Source organism: Lathamus discolor, chromosome 3 (genome assembly GCF_037157495.1).
Source record: "Lathamus discolor isolate bLatDis1 chromosome 3, bLatDis1.hap1, whole genome shotgun sequence".
Classification (NCBI taxonomy): Eukaryota; Metazoa; Chordata; class Aves; order Psittaciformes; family Psittacidae; genus Lathamus; species Lathamus discolor.
In genome coordinates, this window is record NC_088886.1 from 133,665,789 (window position 1) to 133,681,949 (window position 16,161).

Genomic DNA, 16,161 nt, shown 5'->3' on the forward strand with positions numbered 1-16,161 from the left:
GGATAGGGATTTAACTGTTGAAATATATAGAGTTAATTTATGTAAACAAAACTGATTGTCATACACAGTGGTAATCTCTGGCTATTCTTAAGGCAATCTTTAACTGCATTTTACTATTATTTTTTATGAATTATGTCTTCATTTTTTCTTGTCTGTGTGTGTTGTTTTTCTCTTGCTTTTGTTTTCAGTCTTACCCTATGGTACTTCAGTATCGACCTAGAATTGACTTCGGTTAGACCAAAGGGCCAGATCCCACTGAGATGAATCCTGCACTATTTGTTTACCCATCGACAGATTGCACAATGAATGGATGTGCCTGGATTAGGGGGGGACACAACCAGATTTTCAGCATGCAAATAAGGACATTGTCTTTCTTAAAACTGTCAGTTGCATCTCTGTTGTTTTTATTAGAGCAAGCCAAGTGCCATTCTGCTACTGAAATGTGCATAAGATATTTGTGTATCTTACAAGTGTGCTGCAAATCATAGCCAAAATCATGAAGTGTACAGTCAAGATTCAAAAACTATGGAATATTTTTTGCTTGCGTGTTAGAAAATTTTTCTGGTCCTAATATTGATTACACTAGCAAAATGGCAGAGTGCTCATTCTATGTGGTGTTGCAGTTTCACACACTTACTATTTTACTGGATATTGTTGTTTAAACCATAGAGTACTGTACAAATAACTAAGGATTATACCTTGAAAATATTTTGTATAGAAAATATATTTAGAAAAGTGGTGATTGGGCCACTACTTTTTTCTTGGTAAGTTTCTCATGGGTCCAGGTATAGCTCACTCATGAGTGTGCAACAGTCCTTTTGCAGTGAGTGAAGATTAATTACCTTAACAAGAGATGTAGAACGTGGTAATTCAAAATGGTAATTTTAAATCTTCTAAATAGATTCTGCTAATATTGCTTAAAAGCATCGCAGCCTTTGTGATTGCACTTTTCTATGGTTTCCCTAAAGACTGGAATTTGGGGTACTAGCTAATTTTGGAAAATATCTTCTGGTCAGATTACATTTCTTCTAATAAACCCTCCCTAAAAAAATGAAGTTAAAAATAATGTAGATGTCTGTGAAACAAATAAATTTCACTAGAAGACTACAACAAAGGCAACATTTTACATAATTATTGCCTTTCATAGTAAGCATTTCCTTTTAAGATTGGTTGGAGGTATATAAGACAAAAATAACATATAGCTTTAATTACATTATGTATCTCTTGTGACTACCTGGAGAATAGAATTCATTACAGAATTTTTCATTAGTTAAAGTCACATCATAAAATACTTCCATGAAATTTAGAGGTAATGCAATACTGAAGATAAGCAGTCTGACCAAAATAATTGTTCGGGTCATTATTTTTCTAAGACCTGTTAGTGCTGGATAAAGTGATTGTTGCCTTAGGTATTGCAAGCGTGATGGTTCTAGTGTAGAACGTTTATTGGGGTTTCTGGTAATGTTGCAGGGAGCATGGTAATGCATATGTCTTCTGTAGTCTTCTGTTGTCTCTGCTCTGCTTAAAATTCAGTTGAGTTTTTCACTTTAAATTCTATGGAGGTACTTATAGTTCAGTACTTTTATGTCATTTCTATTTAATACACACCTGCTAGTATTGTAGATAACAGTTTACTTTCTGGGGCTTTTTGCGTACAGCAAAAAGGAGCCAAATCAGTTTTTCAGAAGCTAGTATAGAGTGAACTAATTCTTCTTAGGTAAGACAAAGTGAAAATTCTATCTTGGGATCAAGTATAAAAAAAATAGATGCAAGGCTGTAACTCCTTTGTGAATTTATGTTCCTGTACCTTAGTATGTTTCTGTAGGAGAACTAAGCATGCTCTGGATAAATCTGCCCCCTCTAATGTTAGTAGGAGTTCTAGCATTGATGACTTGAGGAATCCATATGTAGTCTTTGTTGAATTCTACCGTTGCACTCCAAAGCCCATATGACATGCAGAAATAAAGATGCAGTCAGTAGCAGTCTGTTTAGGAAACCTGCCATTGCAGGTCAAGGTTGCACATATTGTGCAGATGCCAGTGAAACCTGGGGATGCAAAATGTCAAGGCAGCTGCTGCTCCTTTCTGCAGGCATAGTGCACTGACTGTTACAGGCACTGCTTTGCCCACACTGTAGATAGGTGCATGTGCTGGCTGCAGGAAACGGTCATCTTTTTGCCCACCCAGTCTATGATGTGCTACTTGACAGAAACAAGAATATACTCCGTGTAGGGAGGGCCCTTCTCCTCTGCAGAATCTGTAAGGAAGCAGAGATTCTTTGTGTGTATACATGTCCTCCTCATGGAGCAGCTTGGAAGAGCAGAGCATGCATTCTAATTGCAAATCATTCTTCTCTTTAGTATATACAGTTGTTTTGTACGGTAGAAATAAGATATTATTTGTAAATATTTACATGCACATACAAATGACACCTTACAGGTTTTTATATATTTCACGTGTTTTTATACAAGAATCTTCACTGTAGATTCACTTGACATAAAATGCTTGTTTCAGTTTATCACAAAACTAATGGTAGTACGCTTAAGTATGATTTCTGCTCGGTTCAGGGGACAATTTTTTTCCAACAGTTGTGCTTGCCGTTTTGACAAGTTTGAACAGACTTGGTTTAAAAAGAGAAAACCATTATTTTTTAATCCATTTTAAGTTACCTTACACAGAAGTTTCCATCCACCCAACAGTCCCCTGAAACAGGACTACTTTATATTGTCTTCTCAATGGCAACTAGTAGAAGATGTGGCTCTTTAATGACTTCCTGTATTCACAATTCAGAGAACCATGAATTCTTTTGATTGGACATGGATACTGGTTTAATTCATTATATTATCTTGATGCAACTTAAAGCTAGATTACAGAAGTCAAATCTTCATTTTAAGTATGGAATATACAGACAGATACAATTTAATGTTCCTAGCTGAGAATCATGGCATTAAATGCATATGATCTAGCCACCTACACTTCATGCATTTCTGATTTGATGGCACAGTGCCTGAATGCTGTTACAATTTAATAGTTTTTGTAGCAGTGAAGTGCCAGTGAAGTATATATCTTAACTGGGCAGCTTGTGTGACACAGGCATTGCCTTCTTTACAGGGTATTTCTCTCCCATATACTACATATGTGCCATGTGTCTACAGATATGCATATTTAATTCATCTGTGCCAATTAGGAGTATCTGAACAGGATAGGAATATGCTAATGTGTCTATAGATTTCTGTGTGCCAAAGATGGGGTAAAGTGAGATGAGTACCTAAGCATTCCATTAAAACTGCACCATATGCCATCTTAGAGCAGATGACTGTGTACAGTCACACTTTCTGAGCATTTCCATGACAAAGTGTCACAACGGCATGCTTGTAAAGAATAAGAATATAAAATAAGTATTGCTGCCACTATGTTTCTATGGCTTTTCCATATTGGCGGTACCTAGCTGTAGAGGAAGAAGACCTAAAAAATTACACACTACTACCTAACCTTGCCATCTCTTATTTAGTAGATTTGGTGTTTGGGTTTTTTTTTACCTTAAAAGTGGAAAACTTCTATCTGATTTTAACTCTGGGGTAACTCATTAATGAAAGTCATAAGTAACTCTATGTTGAGCTTAGCTGTGTGCTGCATTTGTCTAGTAATGAACCGTAAATTAGAGTTTACAACTGAGATCCTATAATATCTTAAACAGTATGGAATTAGATGGTTAATCAAGAAATGTCTTCCACCATGCATTACTACGCTGCTCATAGCTAAGGCCTAGTCCTAGAAACATATTTTTATTTGGATTAATACCAAATAAGATTACGACAACAGTCTCAGTGACTCATCATCATAGTAGGTACTGTTCACATGAAAGCTTCTGGGATTTGGGTCCTAGGAGTATTCAATGCTATATTGTGCATACTCAGCTAGCTTGCAGTTATTATGCAAAAAAAAAAAAAAAAAAAAAAAAAAAAAAGACAAAAAGTATTATTTTGACTTTACTGAAAATGTTATGTAAAGCAAAGTGCCTGGTTATTAATACATTCTAAGCCCATTATTTGCATTTGACAGGGTAATATTTGCTTCTGTATTTTATCTACGATCTGAATAGTTTCAGCAAGAATATTTCATAAACATGCTGTATTGAGAAGCTTTCTTTCATGGGAAACAAGCAGAAAAAAAAATGTGTTCTGTAACATAATTTGAAATTGAACTAAAACCCCTATCTATCTCAGTAGAAACTATTATGAAAAGAATTACTTTTTAATGTAAATTATTTCATTTTCTGAATGTGGAACCCTTGAATTCTGAATCTCTGTCTTTTTCTACATAGGTTTCACCAATTTGATTTGACTTTTCTGCAGTTACCAAAAACAGTTCCAGTATATCTGCAGGAGAAAAGAGATTGATCACATTCCTTTTAGATACAAGCTAGGCTGTTGTTCCCTGCTGCAGACAAAGCCATGGTCCAGAGTTCCATCTCATCTCTCCCATGTATAATTGTTAGACATGACCTTGTGAGAAAAGTAAACAATTTTTCCTTCTCTGCTGTTTTCTAAAACAACACCATAGGCCAGGGTTTAGTCCTTTCATTGAACCAGTCACTGAGTTGCATTGTCCCTTTTGTGGGTTTTTTTGCATTTTCATATCACTGAGAACACCAAGAAGCATTCACTCCCGAGAAAAAGATAATCTTGTGAAGACTTGCAACAAAAGGAATAGCATCCAGCTCATCCAGACACTGTGTCTGCTAGAAATACTTGAGAAAAAATCGTTGTTCAAAGCAAGTTCTGTGTCTCAAAATAAACAGATTGAGCACTGTTTATAAAGGGGCTACATAAAATACTGGTCAATTGCACGGACTGATCAAACTCATTTTTATCCTGGAAAAGACCAAAGGCAGTTAAGACACATATGCTTATCTACAACAAATATATAAACAGAGATGTTTAAATCAGGAGCTTGGTCCAGTTTCTTCACTTAACCTAGCCAGGTTAAAGGCATCTGCTTCCATCAAAAATGTATATATCATGCAGAATATTCACCCTCATTGTACTTCTTGCTATGTTAATTTATTAGCTATCTCAGTTAAAATGTCTATTCAGACACTCTCTGTCCTGTAATTAATTCTAGGTTCTTACACATCTTTTGCCCATTCTCATACACCACGCTATTTAGTGCCCACCAAGTAAACACACTGAGGAGTTATAAAGGAGAAATTGCACAGGAGGAATCAGCTCATAGGTTTCGTTCACCAAGCAGCTCTTGTGGATTTCAGCAAAGTTTTCACAGTTCTGCAGTTTGAGTCTTTTATAGCTAGTTTGAACAAGTTAATGTTTCCATAAGGTGTTCAGCTAAAGACACTTATCTGAGGAGTGCTTGCACTCTACTGGAGCATGTTCGAGGGTGTGTTCCAAGACACAAGGGATTGATTCACCCTAAAGGAAATGTGAAAAGCTTCCAACTGCGCATTTACCACTAGTTTTATCATATATGGATAGTCAGGCCTTCAGACCTCATCTGAAACATCCTTCTGGAAGGATGTCCTCCAAAAAACGATCTTGTAATATATTTATTACCATAAATATATTTATGGTAATATATAAGCAGATCTGTCTGTTCATTTTTTAAGTTACTGTCTACTCTGTCTGTACAGCAAATTAAAGCATCAGATTTCAGAATAAGAAAATTATGAATTAATTAATTAATTCCTGACAGATTCTTCCATCCAAGGTATGTGCCATAAATCCTCTGAATTTAGGTAGCTGCTGCTACAATTGAGTAAGGACGTTGTTTCATTCTCTAGTTCACAATTTAGATCTGTACAGTTCTGGAGTGTGGCAGTGAAATGGAGGAGCTCTGTGGACTGGTGGAAATGTCTAGGCTATCTTTTGTAATTGCAGTAAAAGACCCAGTTCTGTAGGCACAGGATAGAGGAAACAGTCTAGAATGAAAGATGTCTGCAAGTGGAAGTTTTTGTCATCACATTAATTTCAACCAAAGAGAGGCATCGGTTTGACTTCGCTTGTTTATCTGAACCATTAGATGTGTTTTTCTTTGAAGTAACTTTTATGTGTATTTTTAGCAAATGCTTCTAACAAGGTTAATAATGTGACAGTTGACAGGATGAGGTGAACAGAAGTAGTTACTGTGCATTTTCCTTTTTCTTCATGACAGTGAGTGGAAAGCAAAGTACAAGTTGAGAGTAAGTTGCTATACAACATTACTGCAACAGTAAAACATTTGTGCTGCTAGTTAAAATACTGAGGTTTGTATTAATAATTAAGTTGTAGTAAAGATGTTTATTATCAAAGTGCAAGGCACATATTTTATGATGATATTCTACTCCTAAGATTCTGGTTTGTATTACATTGAGTGTAGTAGACATTTTTGCTGTTCTCTCATTAACTTTGATGCAGTAAAATGAAACACTCTCCCTTTTTACTGAAAAATAATTCCATACTAATTGATTTAAAATTACTGTTTGTTGTCAGATACATAGTTTTGTTCATTAAAAAAAGTTTGGGTTTTTTTTAATAAACTATTTTTATGGATAATCTGATTGCCTAATAGTTTTAAGGGACCTATTTAATACCAAAGGTAAAGCCACCCAGAAACTGACTTGGAACACAGTGGTCAAGAGTTGCACCTGGAATCAGTCAAGCAGAACTTAACTGGTGGTAGCTGCCTGTGTCACCAAGCTGAAAGGTTAGGCACATGTAGCAGTTTCCAGGACAGAATAGGAAAGGAAAAAAAACCAGCCGGAGTAGCCTGAAGGTTAACAAAGTAGCTCTTTGAGTCATAGCTCATGTTCCCAGTGAGAAGCACAAAGGCTTGCATTACTGATGTGTCTGCTATACCTGGCCCGTGAACTAACAAAAAAACTTCAGTGCGCTGTCAATCCTGCAAACCTTCCAAAGCACAAAATATTCACCAAGCTACTTTGGGGTTTTCTAGTCATAGTTCAGTGATATTTTGGAGGGTGGAAAGGACAGACTGGGAGGATAATGAGAAGATGTTAAGTATGTTATACAGATTTTTATAGATATTTTTTTAGCAAATGGCATTGCTGTCCTTGACATCAGACTATTGATTAGCAAGTCGATTATTTTACTTGTGCAGTGTGACATAGAAAGAATAAAGAAATACAAATGTCTTTATTTCCTTTTCCAGGATAGTGATTAACTGAACTGGAAAGTAATAGGACAGTTTAATTGTTTAGCTGACTACAGTATTTCATTCTAAAAACTTACTGATCGTATTTTTTTTTCTCAAATACAAGCTTCTTAGAATAAACATGAAGCAATGCATCATTTTTTCCCTTATTGCAGACTTAACTATTGAAAGGAAAATATTTTGCATTTTTTTAAATTAATGCAAAGCCTGAATTGTTGGATGTTCCAGGCTACTGAAGAGATGATAAAGAGTTACTCTCAATGGATTTTTTTAGGGATGGGGGCCTAAGTGTCCTTATATAAGCTGTGATCCAAGTTACGATAAGAAAGGAGCCTACGGTGAGCAGTAATAATGTTCTAATGCTTCCTTGCATTTGATCAGTAGTTACCAGTTTTAAATAAAGCAGCCCTCACAGTACTTAGGAGCTCATAGAACATATTGTGATGTTATGTTGCTAATTTGTTTTAAAATACAAAATGTTTTAAGCTTTTTGTCAAAAGTGGTAACATCATATTACAACTAAACCTTTTTGTGGTTGTAAAATTTAGCATATAAATCATTCAAATTGAAGTGAAAAAAACACAGGTCATTGTTAATGACAGTCTATCCTACTATTAAGAATATATGTATTTTTGTAAAGGAAAAGCACTTGTAGATATTTAATCAGTCCAATATCTATCTATATTAATGTTTTGGAAAAAAAAAGAAAAAAGAAAACAAAATGCTGCTTAGAGAATCACATATTTTTATTTTTTGTGCTCAAATGCATTTTCTGTTGATTTATGGAATGTTTATTCTGTGTGAAGCTGTATAGTTAGTACAGCTGGGCTAAATGCATTTCTTAATCAATTGTATCCGACTATGATAATATATTTGCTGTCCAATCAGAAAGCTAATTGAAAAACATAGACTGGTGGTGCTGGTTTTCGTCTTTGATGTTAGCTTCGTCCTGCCTTATAACATTTCTACTTCATAATAATTATAAAGAATACTAATATTCATTTGTGATGCTTGTGTTTTAACGGATGTTTCAGGGTATATTTGGTTATTCAGTTGAATCTTACTGTGCTTGTAAACACTTTCAGAAAATTGTGGCAAAATTTCACGTCAGTTCCCCAGATGGAAAAACTACACCGGACTGGTCAAGTTTAATACTTACTCTCCTCCAAAGGAAACTACTGCTGGGTACATGCATGGAACATGATAGCATCCGTAAGGTTTCTGAGCATTTGTACAAACAGTATTTTTAAAAATCAGAATAGCTCATTTCCTGTAATAATTCGCAGTTGTTTGCAACCTCACTCAACTGTATTTTGATTCAATGTAGTGCATTAACAGTTTCAGGAAAAAAACCAACAACAAACCAACGAACATTAAAGCAAAGAATTTTATTGAAGTACAGCAAAGAGTGGCCACCACGTTTGTAGTTATTATTATCCAATCCAAAATGTGTTACTTATTTCAGTGGGATTCTACAGGGGTCTGCTCCGTGGGCCTGACACTAGAGTTAAGCTCTTCAGCTTCACACAGTTCTACCAAAGGAATGATGTTGTTTTGGTTCTTTTAATCTGTGCTGCAGTCCTTAGAAGCTGAGTGTGGCCCTGGGAAAAAGCGAGACACCTATTACTGAGTTAACATCAGTGAGCAGTTTTGCAATTAGGTAAGGGAAGTGCTGGTAGTCAGGGGTGTCCTGCCTCTTGATGTAGAATGAAGAGTGCCTGTTCCAAGCTGCATCAACATTTGCAAGCGAGATTTATTTTAGAACAACAGCTCATGCAGACTGTGTAAATGGACCTTTTGTGCATGACTATACTGATATATAATGATGTTTCTAAATATGTAACTACCTGTATGGCTCAGTACTGGTGACATTAAATTGATCCATGCTAATGTCAAGAATGTTCACAGCACCTTTGTAACAGTGGAAAACAAGTGACAATTTGGTCTGACCCATATGCTGCAAGATGCCTCTAGCCCAGCTGGATTAATTTTATGAAAAATCTAGATGAGCAAGAAGTATAACTAATCTGCTTACTAGCACTGAATTGCTCCTTTCTCAAAGCAATAAATATATTCATGTTGTAACATCTGTTGTGCAGCCTACAATACGAGTTGTTTTGTTGCATTGTTTCTATATAATTTATTTTGTGCAATAAAAAATCTCTGGTTTTATCTGACTTCTGTCTAGTTTGTAATGGTATTCGAATTAAAACATTTACTAGTTTTTTATCTTACTTGTGCAGGCATACTGTCAGCTGACAGAAATGCAGACTAGAAAATGGAATGCAGTAATATTTTGCCTTACAGAAAAATTGGAAGGTACTTACATGGCCGAACTTTGTTCTCATTAATGCTATAGAGAGTGTTTCATAATTTTCATGGGTGCAAAGCCTGCCTAACACTGAAGTTTACTGGATTTGGCACCCTGTTTGTAAAATACAACCAGGTGGGTTACACAGAGAGACTGTATTTGATGCTTTTATTTTTAAAGTACATGTCAGTGCTTAAACAATCCCTTAGAGCTTCTGCCACAGTTGGGTTTTTTGGGGGGGGTTACTTAATTTCACTGGGTTTTATCATGTCAGTTATATTTTTTCCTTTCTGCTCTCTTTTTGATGTTTTACTGAGTTAATATGGTTTCACTGGTATTTATTGTTCTGTGCACTTATCTTTGATTACCCTTTTTCTTGTCGTTGGGGTTTTTCACTCTAAGGTAATGTAATGTGGATGGAAACTGGAATCTAGAGGATAGCATTATAAATGAGCCCTTGGTATGAACCAACAGTCCTCATACTATATACTGAGTTATTGCAAAGAAAAACGGTGGAAGGAGAGCTGTTATTCAAGAAAATTCATACCTTTTATCTGAGATGCTGCTGTGAAACCTGCAGTGCTGCCACAGGAGATCTGAGGTGTGGTTCACGTTTGGAAATGATAGAAAGGTTTGCAGATTAAATTACAACGACCAGAGACAAATAGCGTTTCCTCTTGTAAGATCCTGAGGATGTTAGCAGAAAAAGTTAACAATTGCTTGTGAACACAAAATGTGAAGATGTATGTAATATATTGCGATATGTACCTAGTAATAAATGAAACTCGTTGTCCATGGGATTTGTTAGTAATGTTGCCATTTGCTGATAACACATGCAAAGAGCAGTTGTGGCATCATTGGCTGCTGTGTAACCCAGGCAGCAGAAGCAGTGCAGCCTCACTGGCTTTCTTTGACCCTTTTTTATGTTGAATATTTGAACTCCAGATTTGTCAACGGTCATAGACTAATACTCTCCTTTCTTCTAAAAGTGTTCTTGAGACTCAATGGAAAAAAGAACCCAAAGTTCGCATAATGCTTCTATATAATGCTACTACATTCTTTATGAAAGAGAAATTGAATTGTATTTAAGTGCAAAATTCTGCCCCTAAATAGCGAGCAATGTTTTCTCAGGCAAGACTTCAATGAAAAATATTGGTGTTTTAATTTTTTTTAATAACTACTTTGTTTCAGGTAGCTAAAAAGAGAATCCTTGTGGGGGAAAAATCATGCATAGGACTAGTAACAAATGCCTGATCAGTCATAAACCTGGATTATGTTCTAATGAAGGAGGAAAGTAGGTGGTATACAAATAGCTATTTACATTAGAGGAACAACATATGAATTTCCCTATTAGAACTGTGATTCAAATTGTTTTCTATCCTGATTATTTTTTCTCTTTTATTCTAGAGGAGAGTATGCTATGAAACATCATTATAGGCAAGAGTAATGTTTGTCAAAAGAAAAGTGCTTTAGTAATCTAGTTTTCATTAAAGAAACAGAAATTTGCTGGCAGTATGTAATATGAGCACCTCGTTCCAGTGGCAGACTTCCAACATCCTCATTTGGAAAGAAGACTGCTGCATTCATAATTCATAAAAGCATTGGCATCCATCCCATTAAACTAACACAGGAAGAGAAAACACTCCTATATTCAAAATCACTCTGTCCATCTTTTCTAAACTATTTACAGGTGAAGCTCTGGCAGTACACAAATAAATACAGTAAGTGCATTTATAGATATGGTAAATAATTACAATATCGAACCTGTTCTTAAGGAAAGCTTTATTTAATACCAGTTTTGGAGACACTGTAAATTCCTTGGATTTAATGTCATCCTTCAGTGACTGAAGATGAACAAGACGTATGTGTCAGTGCCCCTGCAGACTTCCAGTTCTGCTGCCAGTAGCTTCAACAGACTTCAGTGTCCTAGTACATCTGTAGAACTGGCAGAGCTTATATTAGCCTGTATTCTTCCCTTAGTTTTTCTGCCCATATATTTCTCAAAGTGGTATAATTTTATCTTCACTACTTTCTATAATGTGCTTTATTCCCATGCTCCTCCCTGTAAACTACTAAAAGTGCTGCAGACATAAAAGGAACTGTGTGCTCCTCTTGCCCTTGTGTTGCATCCAACCTCAAGGTTTCTGAAGATCCTAAAAGGTGGTCTCAGGAAGTTCACTGCTGCTCCTGTGCTTCACTGGTTTATGATGCTGAATTTGTAAACCACCTCATTACTTGTAACTCCCAGCAGAAAAATGGCTTTGAACAGCAAATCTAATGATCTCTTCTGAGACAGATAATGCATGACTCATGTTAAGAGATAAATTATTTACTTCTGATATAAGCGTCTACTGGCCTAATTCCACAGGACTTACAAAACTGAACACAGGAACTTGAATCTGGTTCGTGTGAACAATTGACCATCACCAGCCTTGACATAAAAGAATTTCATTATTGCAAAAAATGGAACTTGTTCTAGTGCACGTCTGAGGAGTGCTATCATAGCTGAAAATAATGGATTTCCCACTACGTATTGTAAAACCTACTAGATTGACTATATTGTGTATAGACTATGTCTTAGGTTTTCTAATGCATATATTAAATAGTTGCATAGATTTTCTATGGTACAGCATCCAGAATTGCTTATCTGGACAGCATTCATTTTCTCTGAGTTTTGGAATGTATTTGAATCCATTTATAAGGAAAGAAAAACTTGCAATGGTTACCCCTTGGAAGCAAACAGGATCCAGACTAGCACCTGTACTACTTCTCAATCTATTCTTTCTTTATCTCCAGTGTTAATTGCATTATGATGTTAAACAGCAATTTCACTGACTTCTAGACCCTTTCTCTCTCTGCAAATGTTCAGGTCAGGTTGTTCTGTAGTAATGAAAATCCCTGGAACAAGAGGGGAAAAGAAAAGGCATGGATCTGCATAGGTAAATAGCTGTGTAATTTGTAGGAGTCAACCTGTCCCTCTTTTTGTGTTCTGATTGCCAGAATCTTTCTTCTTAGAGCAAAAAGGTACTTCCAGAGTACCTTGTAACTAAATTAATAAGCACTGTTAATCTGTTCGAGGTAAGCAATACGTGACTTGTTTTTCATTATTTGAATAATTGCTGTTTTGAAGAGTTCTCTGGCTAATACTTTGAGGGGATGAATGCTCAGAAATGTGAATGTGTGAGAGGTGCCTCTTCAGAGCATTACCCATTTAATGTGAGATTGGGATTTTTTTACTTATTCACAGACATTTAAAATCAAAAATGTTTGGTCATTGTGACAGGCTAGTGGAAATTTATGTTAAGATAGTAATAAATAAATAATGTTATAGCTTATTTAGAGAAGTTACACTATAAAGGATAAAATCTACATTGTCTTTGTTTACAGCCAAAGACTGCTATGATTTACTTTTTGATACTTGCTATGACAATCACAAGGAATTATGTTGCAGCATGATAACAGCAAGAAACCAAAGACATTATATAGATGCCTGCTTCTATAAAAAGGCACATACTTAAAGAGCACTCGCATGTGTAACATGCACCATGTGTATATATGCATTTAGTGATGCACTTCTGGAAATATGAATTGGCCTGCCATTAGTATGTTCCCTATGTGTTTTACAGATTGTGTCTAAAACAAGAAAATCACCTGGAAAATAGATGCTTACCATGTCAAAGGAATCCACAGTGCTTTGCTGGTTATGTATTTAAAACATACACATGCAGGAGTGACTTTGCCATGGCAACGTGGCCATAGGTGAAAGTAGAATAGAGCAGCTTAGCTCAAGAAAATAATTCAGCTGCAACTGCAAGGTAAGTTTTCAAGGTAACAGTAATGTGAAATCAGAATTCTAAATCAATTCAGGTCTGTCCCCTGACTGGAGAAAAGTACCCAGAAAAACCCTTTCAGTGACTGCAGGGTGAGCTGCTTACCATCTGCAATCGCTCTGCCTACAGCTCCTGGCCAAGATCTATTCTATGGCAGACAAATTCTTAGGAGTAAAAAATTGTTTCATCAGGAAGCACACAGTAAAATGCTCCACCACTGTGAGTCTTAATACAGGCTCATTTCCCAACATGGGGAAACTACAGTAATCACTGCTCAAAGAAGCTGAAGAGAAGCTAAATTATTTTAAGTTCCTCGTAATCACTGCTGAATTTTGAGCAGGGGGTGGATGTGGTGGTAGACTACCCCATCTTTCTAAGGGAGAAGGCTGTATATACTAATTTTCTTTATTCTGATGTCATCTGCTAGTCACAGGAGGAGACTGGCTGAAATCAAAGTTGAACAGCCTGTGAGAAATTCAGTCTTGAGATCTCATAGTTCTCAGCTCTCTCGATTGCACAACAGGAGGTCAGGCCAAGAATGTCCAAACATGTAGCATCACAGCACCATGTGAAGGAATGTTAGCCCATGAGTTGTATATCAAAAACTGTATTTCAGTGTATATTATCTCTCACCAATAAATACATTTTTAATATCACCTATCTTACTAATTGCTGCTAAGCCATGCCTGAAGTTAAAATGAATGACAGATATGACCATGTTTCCTAAGCATACTCACATTTTATTATTAGGAAGCTTAGATTTAGTTCCAGCTACTGTTTGCAGTCCAACGTTAGGCATTACTAAAGAAATTGACCTTGTAGATTCACAGCTTTCTTGTTGCTAAATACTTTGGGCGCATTAGGTGATGGGAAGGAAAGCCACCAGCTGTGAAGCAGCTACATTACCTGGTCTGCCTTTATTTGCCAACAAGCAACCCCTGAAATAAGAATATTTATTTGGGAATGGTAGTGGTAGAAAATAACGTGTTAAGGAGTGCACAGTTGTGAAGATAAAACATTTTTGTGAGAAAGTAAGCAGTAGATGGTACTTCATGCTATTAATAGCTTCTAAGGAAAGATACCATGTCCCGAGAGCAAAAGTGTAGTTGTAGTCTGCTGCAGAGAGAACTTACCTAAACGTGGTTCCCACAGAGGCTGATGATTGTTTCCATTTACTCTGTAAGTCAAACCAGTACCTGAAGGGGGCCTATAGGGATGCTGGGGTGGGACTCTTCGTCAGGGACTGTAGTGACAGGACAAGGGGTAACGGGTTAAAACTTAAACAGGGGAAGTTTAGATTGGATATAAGGAGGAAATTCTTTCCTGTTAGGGTGGTGAGGCACTGGAATCGGTTGCCCAGGGAGGTTGTGAGTGCTCCATCCCTGGCAGTGTTCAAGGCCAGGTTGGATGAAGCCTTGTGTGGGATGGTTTAGTGTGAGGTGTCCCTGTCCATGGCAGGGGGGTTGGAACTAGATGATCTTAAGGTCCTTTCCAACCCTAACCATTCTCTGATTCTATGATTCTATGATTTTTCCACTTCAGTACGGGATCAATTATACACATCTCTAAAAGCCTACAGGTACAAACACCTCTAATGCAACCGACCACAACGCACATACACATTTCTAATTTGAGGAACTGAAGGTGAACTGAATCTGTATCTCTTCATGCATCAGTAATATTTAGAAGAGAAAATATCTAGCTTTGGTGAGTGATGACCCATGAAGGTTGCATTAAGAGTGGTCGAAGTGACATAGATTCCTTCCAAGCAACATTTTAGATGCTCCAGTCATGCTCCTACCAAATTCACAAAGGGAGGTGGAAAGATTTTCCCTGACTTCCACAAATAATCAGCAATGCCCACATGCTGAAGCGGTTCTGAGTAAGAATGGGGAGCAGCAATACAGCTCACTGCTATCAGCAGAACAGTGTGGAGGTATGCAAGGCCAGGGTTCCAGACTGAGACATAGGGCAAAAGAATAAATCCCAAGGAATGGGAGGAAAAGTTCCTCCATGGCTGTCCATACTTGTTTAGCTTTCACCCACACCCAGTGCTTTTCTCAAGGGTGGAATGCATATGGAGAGTTTGTGCTTTGCATTCACAGAAAAATTACTTTTTGCCAATTTCCCCAAAGCCCTAAATTTAATGGTGAAACTCAATACTGGAAGGCCAGAAGGCAAAGCTCCTCCCTTAGCACCAAGTCCTCAGCAGCATGGAGAAACTGCAAATGTGACAGCAGCAAAAGAAAGGGGGTTCTGTGACTGGAAAATGTCTGATTAAATAGAAAAAACTACAGAGGATTTAAAAAGCAACTCATTGAATTTTACATGACAGTGGAAGCCAAGAAAAGCAGAATTAAAATAAAAAGGAGCTTGTTAGTGGTTTTATAGATTTCTCCATGTGCATTAATATCTGTCCTTCTTCCTGTACAAAGACAATAGTTGAGCCTGAAGCTGTTAGCATAGAATTTACTGCTGTTAATGATCTGTCCATGGCAGCCACTCCCTTGTCTCAGATATGTCCAAGTCAGGATTTTTAACTGTAAATAATACCTTTGTAGTGGTTAGGCAACAACTGAGCTTAAACGCAGGAGACAGCTGCTGTAGATCAGCTGTTATAGCTGGGAGGAGGTGTAAAGAGTTATCTTAAGGTTTGGAAGCTCCATCTGTGTGCAGTCTGATCAGCCCTGACCTTTAGGAGCTTGGTATTAGTCAAACAGAGTGACTACTGACCCAGCCATCATGACACACCAAGCACCACTGCAGCTCCAGCTCCCTTATGTGCTAAAGATTTCTAAAGGCATCCTTAATCTCCAGGTTCTATTATTTTCAACAGGTGATGCAGCTGGAGCAG

The 16,161-nt window shown here is 36.9% G+C and overlaps 1 protein-coding gene and 1 long non-coding RNA gene across 9 annotated transcripts in view; one reads left to right on the forward strand and one right to left on the reverse strand.

Annotated features, from left to right (window-relative positions):
- Nucleotides 1-9,343, forward strand: part of PCGF5 (polycomb group ring finger 5) — an 83,438-nt gene extending 74,095 nt beyond the window's left edge. For all 4 annotated transcript variants that reach the window (XM_065671893.1, XM_065671896.1, XM_065671894.1 and 1 more), the window contains one exon: nt 189-9,343. In XM_065671893.1, coding sequence (XP_065527965.1) covers nt 189-236 — 48 coding nt within the window. In that variant the 3' untranslated portion in view covers nt 237-9,343. The remainder of the gene's footprint in view (nt 1-188) is intronic.
- Nucleotides 8,540-16,161, reverse strand: part of LOC136010539 (uncharacterized) — a 36,625-nt gene continuing 29,003 nt past the window's right edge. For 4 of the 5 annotated variants that reach the window (XR_010610916.1, XR_010610918.1, XR_010610914.1 and 1 more), the window contains exons 4-5: nt 10,025-10,164; nt 8,540-8,767 (exon numbers count right to left, since the gene is read on the reverse strand). This is a non-coding gene — a long non-coding RNA (uncharacterized LOC136010539). Of the gene's footprint in view, nt 8,768-10,024; nt 10,165-14,440; nt 14,551-16,161 lie in introns of all 5 variants that reach the window. The other variant, XR_010610915.1, reaches the window with a different exon arrangement.